The following is a 17,180-nucleotide window of genomic DNA, read 5'->3' on the forward strand; positions in this document are numbered from 1 at the left end:
GAAATAACAGTTTAGGGTGAAAATGTGAAAAGGGTACAAACTTGAGGGCTGAGAACCTAACTTTTCTTAAACTTACTGCTCTCTGTCTCCAAAGTTGTGCTATATCAATGACAATCTTCCATAGTGCCTCTCCTCTATAAAGGCGAATATACCAAAACCTGTCCAACTGGGTAGTCATAGATTGTAACTAATGCAAGTCTATTTTGTAAGGTATACTTGATATTCCATCTAGATAACCAGGAACTGTCTTAAGTAATAACCACCCTATATTTAACCACAACCATAAATCTCATTCTGCATCAGATGAAGAAAATGCCCCAAAATTCAGATTGAATTCAATTTGAAAACCAATTCATTTCCATATAAACCATTTTTTAAAAAAGAAGCTGGAATAACATTCTGAATTATTCATAATCCTGAGAAATCATTAATTTGGGCAGTCGTTGGAAAGAGCATAAAAGAAATTACCAACCAACTTTTCTCACCTCTTATGTAAGAAAGAAATGTTACTTTAATAGTTAAGAAGGCAATGAATTGGCTGACAAGGGTCCATGGGATATGGATGAATCTAGGGATGGGATCAGGGAATGGGACATCCACTTGTGTTGAATCTTCAATATTTACCAAATCTTTTCCAGAGGTACTATCTTTGCTGGCTTGTCTTTCTTTTTTTCTCTCTGGTGAAACTGTAAATTCTGAACTACCAGTGCTCGATGTCTGTGACATTTCCACCACTGACATTGGAGAAAGCTTTGTTTTACAAGAACATACACAAAGCACATTTCTCTGAGAAGCAGATGAACAGTTGGGGCATTTTGTGGATTTTTTACCACAGCTGCTATCAGCCATTTGCCTAACTCTTCAACAAAAGCAACTTGAAAGAAAGATGTTTCCAGTGTTTGAGGAAAACAACCAGACCAAAAGGATAAGGTAAGCTGATGACGAAAACTGTAACTTCCAAGTGGTGAGGTCCTTAGGTTAATGATGCACTAGACTTACAGTCACACATGAGAGCTGCAGATAGAAAAGAAATCACCATTTAGAAAATTCTTTCTTATCCAATCACCCTCCTAGAAATCAAAGAAAAACTAGCAACTAGCACCAAAAGCATCCTGCCTATACATGAAAGTTAATATTTACAACAAAATTAGAACATATTTCTAAAAACCAATACATTCTCATCTTCCAAAATTGAATTCTTGAACTCCAGACATTTTATTTACTTAAGAGTTGAAAGAATCACCCTCTGTACAGAATCATAAAACTGTTAAAAAAGCATGGTCTAAGGAAATTTGGTGGGTTGATATCAATTTTTTTTAATGAAGTAGAATAGAATAGATATATATGAGAGTATTTTTGCATAGATCCTTGGTAAGTTTTGTGAAACTTAAAAAAAATTATAGATAAGAATGTACAGAATGTGTGTGTGTGCATGTGTGTACACTGGGTCACAGTTTAAAATGTATTTCTTAGTGTGGGTTGTGGTAAAAAGAAAAAAGACTTAAAAATACTGATATAAAACGTACACTACTGTGGCTTCAGAAGTTAATAAGCCTTAGTCTACTTATTATCAGAGCAAAGCCATATCACACACTTTACAAAGGAGTAGATAATTTGATTTTATAAAACTATCTAATTCTAAAAGTTCAAAGGCAATATTAGAAGTATCCTCATTTTTATTCTCAAACAGAAAAATAGGAACGAGTGGGTACTATTTTCCCGAGTGAAGAACAGGTACGCCCATCATTCTACCTAACTAGAGTTACTGCAGCTGTATGGTGGCAAGTCAGAGAGATGTGAGCTGAGGAAGGAGGGGGATGTGTTCTGCAGCACATGAAAGAGAATACTTTGAGACACTTCCAGAAGGAACTGGGACTACATCGTTATGGTTTTATGCCATCCTACTTCAGGTATTACTTAAAAGTGTATTTTGAAGTCATAGATTGATAAGGCTGGGGTATATGGACTATACACCTTTGTTCTTTGTACTGGAATAAACTTGACCAGAATAGGAGTTAGATATCTTTATTTCATTAAAGAAATATATTTCCAGTTTTAATTGTCTAAGACTGATTTTCTAATCAGAAACAAGGGCTAACGTTGATCAAATCTTTATCTATTGCGATTACCATATTTTTTCTTATTAGATCTTTTGATGTGCTGTATTGAATTAAAAGCTTTCCTAATATTAAAGCATTCTTACATTTATAGTATGAACCCTACATGATCATGATGGATGATTCTTTCAATGTGCTGAAAAGTTGAAATGTTTGTATCTTGACTTTTCACAGTTATATTCATAAGTTAAACTGGTCTATAATTTTCCTTTTCACTCATCTTTGTCAGGTTTTGATACAAGATCCTGGCAGCTTTATAAAATAAATTGGGTATCTTTCCATCTCGCAATGCTTTGTAACAATCTGTATAGCATGGGAATCTACAGGAAAATCTCCCAGGCCCTTAGGATTTTATGAAAGATACTGCTAGTAGTTTATCCAATGTTTATTCCCCCATTCTTCCTTATTAACAGAATCCTGATTTTTGTCTGGGACAGCCGTATGCTAATTAAAATCCTCCATTTCCTAGCATCCCTTGCAGCTTGCAGATGGCCATGTGACTTTTGACCATGAACCTTACAGAATGAAAGCAAAGTTGTACTTAAAAGAAAACTTTATTAAAAACAGAAAAAAAACTTTATTAAAAACATCAAAAAATAGTTATCTTTTTCTTAGCTCTGTTCAGAAAGCATTTCCTTTAGTTTTTCTCTCAATTTCTCACTAAGTCATATTATCACTGTATCACTGACATTGACACAGACTGCCGAGTACTTTTTTTTTTATACTGTCCATTTTATTATTTTTTAACATCTTTATTGGAGTATAATTGCTTCACAATGTTGTGCTACTTTCCGCTGCACAACAAAGTGAATCAGCCATATGTATGCATATATCCCCATGTTCCCTCCCTCTTGCGTCTCCCTCCCACCCTCCCTATCCCACTCTTCCAGGTGGCCACAAAGCACCAAGCTGATACCCCTGTGCAATGCAGCTGCTTCCCACTAGATATCTATTTTACATTTGGTAGTGTATATATGTCAATGCTACTTTCTCACTTCATCCCAACTTAAACTTCCCCCTCCCCGTGTCCTCAAGTCCATTCTCTACATCAGCATCTTTATCCCTGGCCTGTGCCCCTGGGTTCATCAGAACTTTTTTTTTCTGATTCCATATATATGTGTTAGCATATGGTATTTGTTTTTCTCTTTCTGACTTACTTCACTCTGTATGACAGACTCTACGTCCATCCACCTCACTACAAATAACTCAATTTTGTTTATTTTTATGGCTGAATAATATTCCATTGTATATATGTGCCCCATCTTCTTCATCCATTCATCTGTTGATGGACACTTAAGTTGCTTCCACGTCCTGGTTATTGTAAATAGTGCTGCAATGAACACTGTGGTAAATGACTCTTTTTCAATTATGCCCAGGGTATATGCCCAGGGTATATGCCCAGTAGTGGGATTGCTAGGTCATATGGTAGTTCTATTTTTAGTTTTTTAAGGAACCTCCATATTGTTCTCCATAGCAGCTGTATCAATTTAGATTCCCACCAACACTGCAAGAGGGTTCCCTTTTCTCCACACCCTCTCCATCATTTATTGTTTGTAAATTTTGGGATAATGGCCATTCTGACTGGTGTGAGGTGATACTTCATTGTAGTTTTCATTTGCATTTCTCTAATGATTAGTGATGTTGAGCATCCTTTCATGTGTTTGCTGGCAATCTGTATATCTTCTTTAGAGAAACGTCTATTTAGGGCTTCTGCCCATTTTTGGATTGGGTTGTTTGTTTTATTAATATTGAGCTGCATGAGTTGTTTATATATTTTGGAGATTAATCCTTTGTCTGTTGATTTCTTTGCAAATATTTTCTCCCATTCTGAGGGTTGTCTTTTCGTCTTATTTGTAGTTTCCTTTGCTTTGCAAAAGCTTTTAAGTTCCATTAGGTCCCATTTGTTTATTTTTGTTTTTACTTCCATTAGTCTAGGAGGTGGATCAAAAAAGATCTTGCTGTGATTTATATCAAAAAGTATTCTTCCCATGTTTTCCTCTAAGAGTTTTATAGTGTCTGGCCTTACATTTAGGTCTTCAATCCATTTTGAGTTTATTTTTGTGTATGGTGTTAGGGAGTGTTCTAATTTCATTCTTTTACATGTAGCTGTCCAGTTTTCCCAGCACCACTTGAAGAGACTGTCTTTTCTCCATTGTATAACCTTGACTCCTTTGTCATAGATTAGTTGACCACAGGTGCATGGGTTTATCTCTGGGCTTTCTATCCTGTTCCATCAATCTATATTTCTGTTTTTGCGCCAGCACCTTGTCTTGATTACTGTAGCTTTGTAGTATAGTCTGAAGTCAGGGAGTCTGATTCCTCCAGCTGTTTTTTTCCCTGGTTTGGCTATGTGGGGTCTTTTGTGTCTCCATACAAATTTTAAGATTTTTTGTCCTAGTTCTGTAAAAAATGCCATTGGTAATTTGATAGGGATTACATTGAATCTGTAGATTGCTTTGGGTAGTCTAGTCATTTTCACAATATTGATTCTTCCAATCCAAGAACATGGTATATATCTCCATCTGTTTGTATCATCTTCAATTTCTTTCATCAGTGTCTTATAGTTTCCTGCATACAGGTCTTTTGTCTCCCTAGGTAGGTTAATTCCTAGGTATTTTATTCTTTTTGTTGCAATGTAAATGGGAGTGTTTCCTTAATTTCTCTTTCAAATTTTTCATCATTAGTGTATAGGAATGCAAGAGATTTCTGTGCATTAATTTTGTATCCTGCAACTTCACCGAATTCATTGATTAGCTCTAGTAGTTTTCTGGTGGCATCTTTAGGATTCTCTATGTATAGTATCATGTCATCTGCAGACAGTGACAGTTTTACTTCTTCTTTTCCTATTTGTATTCCTTTTATTTCTTTTTCTTCTCTGATTGCTGTGGCTAAAACTTCCGACACTATGTTGAATAATAGGGGTGAGAGTGGACAACCTTGTCTTGTTGCTGGTCTAAGAAGAAATGGTTTCAGTTTTTCACCATTGAGAACGATGCTGGCTGTGGGTGTGTCATATATGGCCTTTATTATGTTCAGGTAGGTTCCCTCTGTGCCTACTTTCTGGAAAGTTTTTATCATAAATGGGTGTTGAATTTTGTCAAAAGCTTTTTCTGCATCTATTGAGATGATCATATGGTTTTTATCCTTCAATTTGTTAATACGGTATATCACATTGATTGATTTGTATACACTGAAGAATCCTTGCATTCCTGGGATAAACTCCACCTGGTCATGTGTATGATCCTTTTAATGTGCTGTTGGATTCTGTTTGCTACTATTTTGTTCAGGATTTTCGCGTCTATGTTCATCAGTGATATTGGCCTGAGGTTTTCTTTTCTTGTGACATCTTTGTCTGGTTTTGGTATCAGGGTGATGGTGGTCTCATAGAATGAGTTTAGGAGTGTTCTTCCCTCTACTATATTTTGGAAGCATTTGAGAAGGATAGGTGTTAGTTCTTCTCTAAATGTTTGATAGAATTTGCCTGTGAAGCCATCTGGTCCTGGGCTTTTGTTTGTTGGAAGATTTTTAATCACAGTCTCAATTTCAGTGCTTGTGATTGTTTATATTTTCTATTTCTTCCTGGTTCAGTCTCGGAAGGTTGTGCTTTTCTAAGAATTTGTCCATTTCTTCCAGGTTGTCGATTTTATTGGCATATAGTTGCTTGTAGTAATCTCTCATGATCCTTTGTATTTCTGCAGTGTCAGTTGTTACTTCTCCTTTTTCATTTCTAATTCTGTTGATTTGATTCTTCTCCCTTTTTTTCTTGGTGAGTCTGGCTAATGGTTTATCAATTTTGTTTATATTCTCAAAGAACCAGCTTTTAGTTTTATTGATCTTTGCTATTGTTTCCTTCATTTCTTTTTCATTTATTTCTGATATGATGTTTAAGATTTCTTTCCTTCTGCTAATTTTGGGGGATTTTGTTCTTCTTTCTCTAATTGCTTTAGGTGTAAAGTTAGGTTGTTTATTTGAGATTTTTCTTGTTTCTTGAGATAGGATTGTATTGCTATAAACTTCCCTCTTAGAACAGCTTTTGCTGCATCCCACAGGTTTTGGGTCATCCTGTTTTCATTGTCATTTGTTTCTAGGTATTTTTTTATTTCTTCAGTGATCTCTTGGTTATTTAGTAGTGTATTGTTTAGCTTCCATGTGTTTGTATGGTTTACAGATTTTTTCCTGTAATTGATATTTAGTCTCCTAGCATTGTGGATGGAAAAGATACGATTTCAATTTTCTTAAATTTACCAAGGCTTGATTTGTGACGCAAGATATTATCTTCCCTGGAGAATGTTCCATGAGCACTTGAGAAGAAAGTGTATTCTGTTGTTTTTGGATGGAATGTCCTATAAATATGAATTAAGTCCATCTTTTTTAACGTGTCATTTAAAGCTTGTGTTTCCTTATTTATTTTCATTTTGGATGATCTGTCTATTGGTGAAAGTGGGGTGTTAAACTCCCCTACTATGATTGTGTTACTGTCAATTTCCCCTTTTATGGCTGCTAACATTTGCCTTATATATTGAGGTGTTCCTATGTTGGGTGGATAAATATTTACAATTGTTGTATCTTCTTCTTGGATTGATCCCTTGACCATTATGTAGTGTCCTTCTTTGTCTCTTGTAACATTTTTTTTTTTTTTTTTTGCGGTATGCGGGTCTCTCACGTTGCGAAGCACAGGCTCCGGACGCACAGGCCCAGCAGCCATGGCTCATGGGCCCAGCCACTCCACAGCATGGGGGATCCTCCCGGACCAGGGCATGAACCCACGTCCCCCGCATCGGCAGGTGGACCCTCAACCACTGTGCCACCAGGGAAGCCCTCTTGTAACATTCTTTACTTTAAAGTCTATTTTATCAGATATGAGTATTTCTACTCAAGCTTTCTTTTTTTTTTTTTTTGCGGTACTCAGGCCTCTCACTGTCGTGGCCTCTCCTGTTGTGAAGCACAGGCTCCAGACGCGCAGGCTCAGCAGCCATGGGTCACGGGCCTAGCCGCTCCACGGCATGCAGGATCTTCCCGGACCGGGGCACGAACCTGTGTCCCATGCATCGGCAGGCAGACTGTCAACCACTGCACCACCAGGAAAGCCCTCGAGCTTTCTTTTGATTTCCATTTGCATGGAATATCTTTTTCCATCCCCTCACTTTCAGTCTGTATGTGTCCCTAGGTCTGAAGTGGGTCTCTTGTAGACAGCATATATATGGGTCTTGTTTTTGCATCCATTCAGCCAGTCTATGTCTTTTGGTTGGAGCGTTTAATCCATTTACATTTAAGGTAATTATCGATATGTATGTTGCTATTACCATTTTCTGAATTGTTTTGGGTTTGTTTTTGTAGGTCTTTTACTTCTCTTGTGTTTCCTGCCTAGAGAAGTTCCTTTAGCATTTGTTGTAAAGCTGGTTTGGTGGTGCTGAATTCTCTTAACTTTTGCTTGTTTGTAAAGGTTTTAATTTCTCCATCAAATCTGAATGAGATCCTTTCTGGGTAGAGTAATCTTGGTTGTAGGTTCTTCCCTTTCCTCACTTTAAATATGTCCTGCCACTCCCTTCTGGCTTGCAGAGTTTTTGCTGAAAAATCAGCTGTTAATCTTATGGGGTTTCCCTTGTATGTTATTTATTGCTTTTCCTTTGCTGCTTTTAATATTTTTTCTGGTATTTAATTTTTGATAGTTCGATTATATGAATCTCGGCATGTTTCTCTTTGGGTTTACCCTGTATGGGACTTTCTGCACTTCCTAGACTTCACTGAGTATTTCCTTTCCCATGTTAAGGCAGTTTTCGACTATAATCTCTTCAAATATTTTCTCAGACTCTTTCTTTTTCTCTTCTTCTCCTGGGACCCCTATAACTTGAATTATGGTGTGTTTAATGTCATCTCAGAGGTCTCTGAGACTGTCCTCAATTTTTTTCATTCTTTTTCCTTTATTCTGCTCCCTGGCAGTTATTTCTACCATTTTATCTTCCAGCTCACTTATCCATCCTTTTGCCTCAGTTTTTCTGTTATTGATTCCTTCCAAAATTTTTTTTTTTTTTGGTATGTGGGCCTCTCACTGTTGTGGCCTCTCCCGTTGCGGAGCACAGGCTCCGGACGTGCAGGCCCAGCGGCCATGGCTCACGGGCCCAGCCACTCCACAGCATGTGGGATCCTCCTGGACCAGGGCATGAACCCGTGTCCCCTGCATCGGCAGGCGGACTCTCAACCACTGTGCCACCAGGGAAGCCCCCTTCTAGAATATTTTTAATTTCAGTTATTGTGTTGTTCATCACTGTTTGTTTGCTCTTTAGTTCTTCTAGATCCTTGTTAAATGTTTCTTTTATTTTCTCCATTCTGCTTCCGAGATTTTGGATCACCTTTACTATCATTCTGAATTGTTTTTCAGGTATGTTGCCTCTTTCATCTTCATTTATTTGGTCTTGTAGGCATTACCTTTCTTCTTCATCTGTAACATATTTTTTTGTCGTTTATTTATTTATTTTTTTGATGGGTGGGCCTGTATCCCTGCCTTACTGGTTGTTTGGCCTGAGCCGCCCAGCACTGGAGTTTGCAGGCAGTTGGATAGAGCTGGGTCTTGGTGCTGAGATTAGGACCTCTGGGAGGCCTCACTCCAATTAATATTCCCTGGGGTCTGAGGTTCTCTGTTAGTCCAGCAGTTTGGACTCAGAGCCCCCACCATAGGAGCTCAGGTCCAACCTCCGGCCTGGGAACCAAGACCCCGGAAGCTGCGTGGCACGGAAAAAAAAGAAAAGAAAAGAAAAAAGGAGCAGTACAATATCAAAGAGTAAAAAACAAATAAAAGTTGAAAGATAAAGAATATATTAGGAAAAGTAAAAGTATAATTGAAACAACTGCAACAAGGTAAAATAAAACCACAACAGAAAAAAGAAAAGAAAAAGGGGGCGGGGAGTGGGGGAACAAGCCAAAAGGAGAGAACAATAACAAAGCATAATGAATAAAACAAAATTATAAAAATAAAAATTTATTAGGAAAAATAAAAATATAAATGAATCAACAACAATGAATCAAGATAAAACAGAACCCCAATCTAAGAGGAAAATAGAAAGAAAAATAAGTCTTAGCTACAGGGGTGGAGTTTAGGCTGGGGGGGTGGAACTTAGGCAGGGGCAGGGTTTAGGGTGGGGTGGGACCTAGGCCGGTCGGGGGGTTGATATTTGAGCTTGGGGCGGGGCCTAGGCTCAGGACCCACGCAGCCGAAAAGGCCTTGGGGGCGGGGCCTAGGCGGGGCAACATTGAAGCATGGAGCCGGGCCTCTGCCTTGGACCTGCGAGGAAGGGGAGAGGCAGCATGTGGAAAGGAGGGCCTCTGGAGTGTGGAGTTCCGGAGTTTGGAGGTAGGGCCCTGGGTGAGGGCGTAGGGGCAGGGCTTGGGCTCTGCGCGGCAGGAGGGAGGCTCTGAGGGCAGAGGATTAGGTCCGGGAGCCCAACAGGCTCCCCGGTGCCTAAGTGGACAGGGAAAGCACTGGCCCATTCCCTTCCGTTCCTCTGCGCCCCTCCTGCACCGTCTCCCCCTGGGTCTCCCTCTACTTCACTAGGCCCCTAACCGTGGGTGGGTCCCGCTGGCCATAGGAACTCCTCCCCTCCCCCAGCACCCCTCAGGGGTGCTGTCCCAGAGGTCCACCCTTTACTTTTGCTCCCCCTTCACTCCCTCCCACTCCCTCAGGACGCGCGTGGCTGAAGGGGGCTAGGTGGTCAGGGGAAACCTGGCCACGTTCCCTTTTGATCCTCTGCCCTCCCAGTGGTTACCCAATTTCCCCCTTCGGGCGTGGGATCCCTTCCCCTCCCCCAGCCACCCCTCAGGGGCGCCAGTCCCGTCCCGCCCCCACTTCTCCTCCCCCTTCACTCCCCCCACACCCCACATCCTACCCGGTCACTGGGGTTTCCTCCTGTCCCCTTAGGTGTCCGTGGTACCCCACCAGTGCCTGGTAGGTGCCCTAGTTGTGAGGAGACGCGAATTCCGCATCCTCCTAATATGCCATGTTGACTCCGCCCTCTGACGAGTACTTTCTTGCTTCAGTTTCTGACATATCCATTGCCCTAGAAGTATTTGGTAGCTATATTCAGAAAGCATAGGAGTTCCTGGTACTCACTGACAAGCTACATTTCTACTCGCCAACTTACTATTACATTTGCCAGCGTAATGTTCTACTCTCTTACCCCAGCAGGTCTAAAACAATAGGTTGAATAGCTGCATGCAAAATTTCTTGACAAGGATTGGATTTCGAATTTAATTTCTTTTTGGCTGGCTGAATTCCAATTATTTTAGCTTAAAAACCAAAATAGAACAAACGTTTACTCACATTTCTTTCTTTTTCATTTATGAATTTATCTGAAAGATTTGTTACTAAAATAAATCTACTGTCGAGCAGGCCAAATGATGTCATTCATATTTTAGGGGCATAAAATGAATCAGGTATTGCAAACTTAGCATATCTTTATGTAAACACAAAGATGAATAGCTCTTCTTCTATAGAATCATGGAATTACATTTAAACAGGACTTTTGATATAAAAAATATATCAGAAAACCAAAGAAACTTCTAACATAATAGTGTTTCTTTGTGTCTCCAAAGACTGGACATGCATAGGTATTAAACATATGCAAATAAATAAAATAAGGTCAAATCATGTCAATGCTTAACTAACATGTGAGCTCTCCTTTGGCTAAGGTTTTCATTTTATTTTCAGGAGTAAGACAAGTCAATGGAACAACTCTGATATGGAAACTCTCTGAGCTTTCATTTAAGCATAAAAAGGTCTCTTATGCACTGGCCCTCTAAGATACACTTACAGTAATTTCCTCAAGAAAATGCACACAAGAATGGTTTTATGAGATATAACTAGCTACAATTTTCTTCCCCAAAAGCAATTTTTTAGTTTTCTTTGCTAAGACTGTGTCTACAAGGAACCTAACCGTCAGTCAATTCAGTAAAAAATGTGTTCTATTCAAGTGAAGAAAAAAACCTTATGGATTGTCTGACGATGCAGACCAAGCAGAATGACTGTATATTCACTTTTCAACTACTTGTTTTCATAACATGCTTACAGAACCGAAATAGGGGCCAAATGAGCTTTCTAGATCATAGTGTTGTTAATTTTAAATGAGACGAGCACTTGTTTACTATTTCCATTAAGGTCATGATTAGGGAAACCGGTCTGTGTTGTCTTATGAAAGGATCTACAGTATGTTTAAATTTTACATTATTTCAGACATTTAAAAAATGTTTAACAGCTAATGCGTGCTATCAGTTTTTAAATTTTAATTTGCATAATATTCCTCACTGATTAAGCTCTAATCTGAAGGGACAATCTTAAATGTGGTCCCCATCCTGACAGTTTAAGGTAAGAACAGAGATTTTACCAAGAAAGTTTGGCTTAAAGAGGCTGGAGAGGGCTCCCCTGGTGGCGCCTGCCGATGCAGGGGACACGGGTTTGTGTCCCGGTCCGGGAGGATCCCACATGCCTCGGAGCGGCTGGGCCCGTGAGCCATGGCAGTTGAGCCTGCGCGTCTGAAGCCTGTGCTCCGCAACGGGAGAGGCCACAACAGTGAGAGGCCCACATACCGCAAAAAAAAAAAAAAAGAGGCTGGAGAGACCCTCTCCCTGATTCTTTCCTGTTATTATCCAGTATCTTTTCCCCATGTATTGATACATTATAAGCAACCTGAAGTCAGGGACATTTATGCCAGCTCAGAATTATCCTTGTACATAATAGACACTCAACGAAAATTTCTGAGTGTTCATTTTGTGGGGAAGAGCCAGAATCACAAATCACTTAGGCAGAAAAATAGGCAGGTGTACAGAAGAGTTATCAAAGAAAGGAGGGGGTCATGTGGAGGAGGAAAAACTCAAAGGGAATGTCAGGGTTCCCTTCATAGATGTGAAGAGGGTTAGGCACAGGAATTAGAGTTCTGCACGATTCAAAGAGCCTGCATGCGAATTTAAGGCTGATACAAAGGACTTCCTAACATTTAGAACTGTCAAAGATAAAAGGAAAGACTATTTCCATCACTACAAGTGTCCAGGTAGAGGTTGGAAGGTCAGCTAGCAAGAAACCATAGATGATATGTAAGCATAGACTAGGATGTCTTGAGGTTCCTAGTCCTAAAAGTCTACAAAGATGAATCACTCCTTCTAATGATCAACTGAGGTGGATGGAACAGACATTTAAAGGAACCGAAGTGATAGGTGACCTCACCTCTACTGTGGAGGTTTCAATTTTATAATGGGGATCCCGCTTTCCTACCGCAGAGCAGGCCAAACTGGTTACAGCCCCAAAACTCACCTCAGCCAATCTGAATTTCACCTTTAACAGAGCAGCGCAGCCAAGCTCTACCACAGGCACAGGGTGATAGTGAGGAGGAGGAAGCGGATGAGGCGCCAGGCTGGAGGAGTAGTGCTCAGCTAGAAAGGAAAAAGCTAAATTAAGTGAGAAAGAAAAGACACTGTAAGAAAACAGAAGTAAGTCTATCTTCCCACTCATTAAATCAGAGGATAATAGGTGAAGAGTGAGTAAATGGGCCCAAATGTAGCTAAGGCAGCCAGAAAACACAACATTGCCAAGAAACTCTAGGAGAGAAGAAGAACCACTCAGAGAACTGTGGCATGAACACTCAGCAGTGCTCCATCCAGGAGGCTTAAAAGAAAATACTCCTCTTTTCCCACTTTACTGAGGAAAAATTGATAAATAAAATTTTAAGGTACTTAAAATACACAACATGATAATTTGATAAACGTATATGCGAAAGGATTCCCCCTCATCAAATTAATTAACACATTCACCATCTCATGTATTAGATACAAACTTTCAGTTATAAGATGAAAAAGGTCCAAGGATCTAATATATAACATGGTGACTACTGTTAACACTGTGTTTACTACATAATTGAAATTTTCTACGAGACTAGAATTTAAATGTTCTCATACACAAAAGGAATCTTAATCCAATTAGCAACAGATCAATAAGTTTAAGAATTTGATGGCAAATCTGAAAGTTATGCTAGCTTCATTTATCAAGCACCAATTAATAATTTTGGATTAATAAGATCTATTAATGTAAAACCGTGTGGCCAGAGATCTTTCTTGTATGTCAAATATTCGCAGGAGTATTGAAAGAGAGGAACTGTCCAAAGCCAGCAATTTCCATGAAACTAGTTAGTTAGCTAAGCAAAGTGTGATATAATGCTCCAACCTAGATGTTTCATACCATATGAGAAAAGGCATTCTGACCCCCAAGGTCATTGCAAATACTGGGAACACAATTTAGAGGTATCCAGGCAACCTTCATCTTGTGGCCAGGTGTCTGAAAACTTGACAACTCCAAAGAGTCGGCAACAAAACACCAACAACAGATTCCATGATCCCCGTTTTTTTTTTTTTTTTTTTTTGCGGTACGCGGGCCTCTCACCGTTGTGGCTGTGGTCTCTCCCGTTGCGGAGCACAGGCTCCAGACGCGCAGGCTCAGCGGCCATGGCTCACGGGCCCAGCCGCTCCGCGGCATGTGGGATCCTCCCAGACCGGGGCACGAACCCGTGTCCCCTGCATCGGCAGGTGGACTCCCAACCACTGCGCCACCAGGGAAGCCCCTGATCCCCGTTTTGAAGTTTCTGTATAAGTAATATTAATTTAAGAAAACAGAAAACAACAAGAAAAGATACTTCTCTTAACTGTGAGCCCCTCTTCCCCTCCTGTAGCCCCTCCAGGAAGTATGTTCTATTCACCTTGTCGTCTTGTATCCAGTAAAGGCTTCCATTATTAAATAAGGATTACTGATTGAAAATCATTCACTGATTGATAGAAACAGTATTTTCGAGCCTACAAACATAATATGCAATATAATTGCCTAGAGTAAGAGAGCCAGTGGTTTATCATGTAAACAAATAATATCCTTGAGGAAGTCTCCTGGCCAAAAAACTGCACTACAACCCAACCCTCACTCTATCTTGAAGCTCTCATTCTAGAGCAAAACACCAAAACCCCCATACCAAGCCTGACCCCAATCCTGTAGTCTAAATTTCCACCTACTTCTGAAAGTTTCCCTATCAGACAAGATGTTATAACTACACTCCCAAACTTATGTTCTATTCCAGACTTTTCGTTTTCAGGAATCTCAAAGGATGCATAGACACAAATATTTATTTCAGTGATAAACCATATTATCAAACTCTAAGGGTTTCTGCTCAGTCTCCAACAACTACAGGCCTTGGTCATAAACCTTATTATTACTCAGATCCTCATATTCAACAAAAGGTCACTATTTTTGGCAGATGATGTAACCAACAATAACTGGTTCATGTTTCTTTCATGTAAAACATGCATGTCATAGACAAGACCAAAAAAATTCACATGATATATATGTTAACTTTCTCAGGCTCCCTAGTCAAACCACCTCAAGTAAGGATACTTATTTTTGGAAAGAGCCTGTTTTCTTCACTCCTAATGATGAGCCATTTATCTGCAGCACACAAACCCCAGACTTATAGCCAGAACAAAAGCATTTAGAGTGTCGTATCTCAGGCGTCAATGTGGCATGCCTGTTAATTACAGCAAGACAGGAAAGACAGGGGAAATAAGACCTAAAAGGCACTTACTGGCAAGAGTTCTGTACGACTGGCCAAGAAGAGTGTCCAGAGGGCAGTAATGAGTTAAGCAAAGAGCACAAGAGGTCGAAGTAGAACAGACCAACTAAGAATCCAGCCATCTAACCGTGTATGTATGTATTCAGCAAACATTTTCTGAATAACTGTTATATACCAAGGATTGTATTGGGTGCTGGGAATAAAGAGATTATCAAGACATGGGCCTTACTAATAATGATTATGATAAAGATAATGATCAGCATATACAAAGTACAAAAGTGATATAAAAGAGGAAGTAACCAGGGAAGTAATATAATCAGGTGGGAAACAAAATTTTAGAATGATAGAGATCAGGATTCAAATCCCACCTCTACTAACTAGCTCTGTACAAATCGGGATACGTAAAGAGGAGTTAATAGTAACTATCTTAAATGATAATTGTGAGGACTAACTACAAAACATTTGTAAAGTGCCTAGAAGTTTGCCTGGTACATATTATTGCTTTAAAAAATCATTATCCCTCACTTGCTGAGGGAACGGTCACAAGTTTCATGGGATAAGTGATATTCAAACTAAGTCTCTTTTTTCGTTCTTTTTTATTGAGGTATAGTTGATTTACAATTACTATAATTAGTTTTTATAATTATATTAGTTTCAGGTACATAATGATTCAAAAATTTTATAGATTACACTCCACTTACACTTAAGATAAAATATTGCCTATATTTCCTGTGCACTACAATATATCCTTGTAGCTTATTTTATACATAGTAGTTTGAACCTCTTAATGCCCTAACTATATCTTGTCCCTCCCCTCTTCCTTCTATATCTGTGAGTCTCTTTGTTTTGTTATATTCATTCATTTTATTTTTTAGATTCCACATATAAGTGATAAAATACTGTATTTGTCTTTCTCTGTCTGACTTTTTTCACTAAGCATAATACCCTCCAGGTCCATCCATGCTGTTGCAAATGGCAAAATTTTCATTTTTTATGGCTGAGTAGTATTCCATTGTATATATGTGTCACATCTTCTTTATCCATTCATCTGTTGATGGACACTTAGTTTGCCTCCATACTTTGGCTATTATAAATAATGCTGCTACAAACATTGGGGTACATATATCTTTTCAAATTAGTATTTTCATTTTCTTTGGATATATACCCAAGAGTGGAATCACTGGATCATATGGTAGCTCTAGTTTTAGTTTTCTGAGGAACTTCCATACTGTTTTTCACAGTGGCTGCACCAATTTACATTCCCACCAACAATGTACAAGGATTTGCTTTTCTGCAAAACCTCATCAGCATTTATTATTTGTGGCTTTTTTGATGACAGCCATTCTGACAGGTGTAAGGTGATACCTGATTGTAGTTCTGATTTGCATTTCTCTGATGATTAGTGATGCTGAGCATCTTTTCATGTATCTGTTGGTCATCTGTATGTCTTCTTTAGATAACTGTCTATTCAGGCCTTCTGCCCATCTTTTAATCAGATTCTTTTTTAAAAAAATTTATTTATTTTATTTTATTTATTTTTGGCTGCGTTGGGTCTCCATTGCCGCGTGTGGGCTTTCTCTAGTTGCGAAGAGCAGGGGCTACTACTCTTTGTTGCGGTGCTCAGGCTTCTCATTGCGGTGGCTTCTCTTGTTATGGAACACAGGCTCTAGGCACGCAGGCTTCAGTAGTTGTGGCACACAGGTTCAGTAGCTGTGGCTCGTGGGCTCTAGAGTGCAGGCTCAGTAGTTGTGGCACACAGGTCCAGTTGCTCCATGGCATGTGGGATCTTCCCGGGCCAGGACTCGAACCCATGTCCCCTGCATTGGCAGGATTCCTAACCACTGCGCCACCAGCGAAGCCCTGTTTTTTAGATATTGAGTTGTATGAGCTGCTTGTATATTTTGGATATTAACCCATTATTAGTCATATCATTTACAAATATTTTCTCCCATTCAGTAGATTGTCTTTTTGTTTTGTCAATGGTTTCCTTTGCTGTGCAAAAGCTTTTAAATTTAATTAGGTCCCATTTGTTTATTTTTGCTTTTGTTTTCTTTGTCTTAGCAGACAGATTTAAAAAAAATGTTGCTACAATTTATGTCAGAGTGTTCTGCCTATGTTTTCTTCTAGGAGTTTTATGGTTTCCAGTCTTAACATTTAGATTTTTAATCCATTTTGAATTTATTTTTGTATATGGTGTGAGAAAATGTTCTCACTTCATTATTTTCCATGTAGCTGTCCTGTTATCTGAGCACCACTTATTGAAGAGACTGTCTTTTCTCTATTGTATATTCTTGCCTCCTTTGTCACAGATTAATTGACCATAGTGTGTGGGTTTATTTCTGGGCTGTTTATTCTGTTCCATTGATCTATGTGTTTGTTTTTGTGCCAGTACCATACTGTTTTGATGACTATAGCTTTGTAGTATAGTCTGAAGTCAGGGAGCATGATACTTCCACCTCTATTCTTCTTTCTC

At 39.2% G+C, this 17,180-nt stretch overlaps 1 protein-coding gene across 3 annotated transcripts in view; it reads right to left on the reverse strand.

Moving 5' to 3' along the window:
• STK33 (serine/threonine kinase 33) overlaps window positions 1-1,084 on the reverse strand; it is a gene marked incomplete at its 3' end in the record, with an annotated part of 82,174 nt that extends 81,090 nt beyond the window's left edge. For all 3 annotated transcript variants that reach the window (XM_082844131.1, XM_082844133.1, XM_082844132.1), the window contains exon 1: window positions 625-1,084. In XM_082844131.1, coding sequence (XP_082700257.1) covers window positions 625-849 — 225 coding nt within the window. In that variant the 5' untranslated portion in view covers window positions 850-1,084. The remainder of the gene's footprint in view (window positions 1-624) is intronic.
• Window positions 1,085-17,180: the final 16,096 nt, after the last annotated feature.

This window comes from Leucopleurus acutus, assembly GCF_964270905.1.
Source record: "Leucopleurus acutus genome assembly, chromosome: 8".
Lineage (NCBI taxonomy): Eukaryota > Metazoa > Chordata > Mammalia > Artiodactyla > Delphinidae > Leucopleurus > Leucopleurus acutus.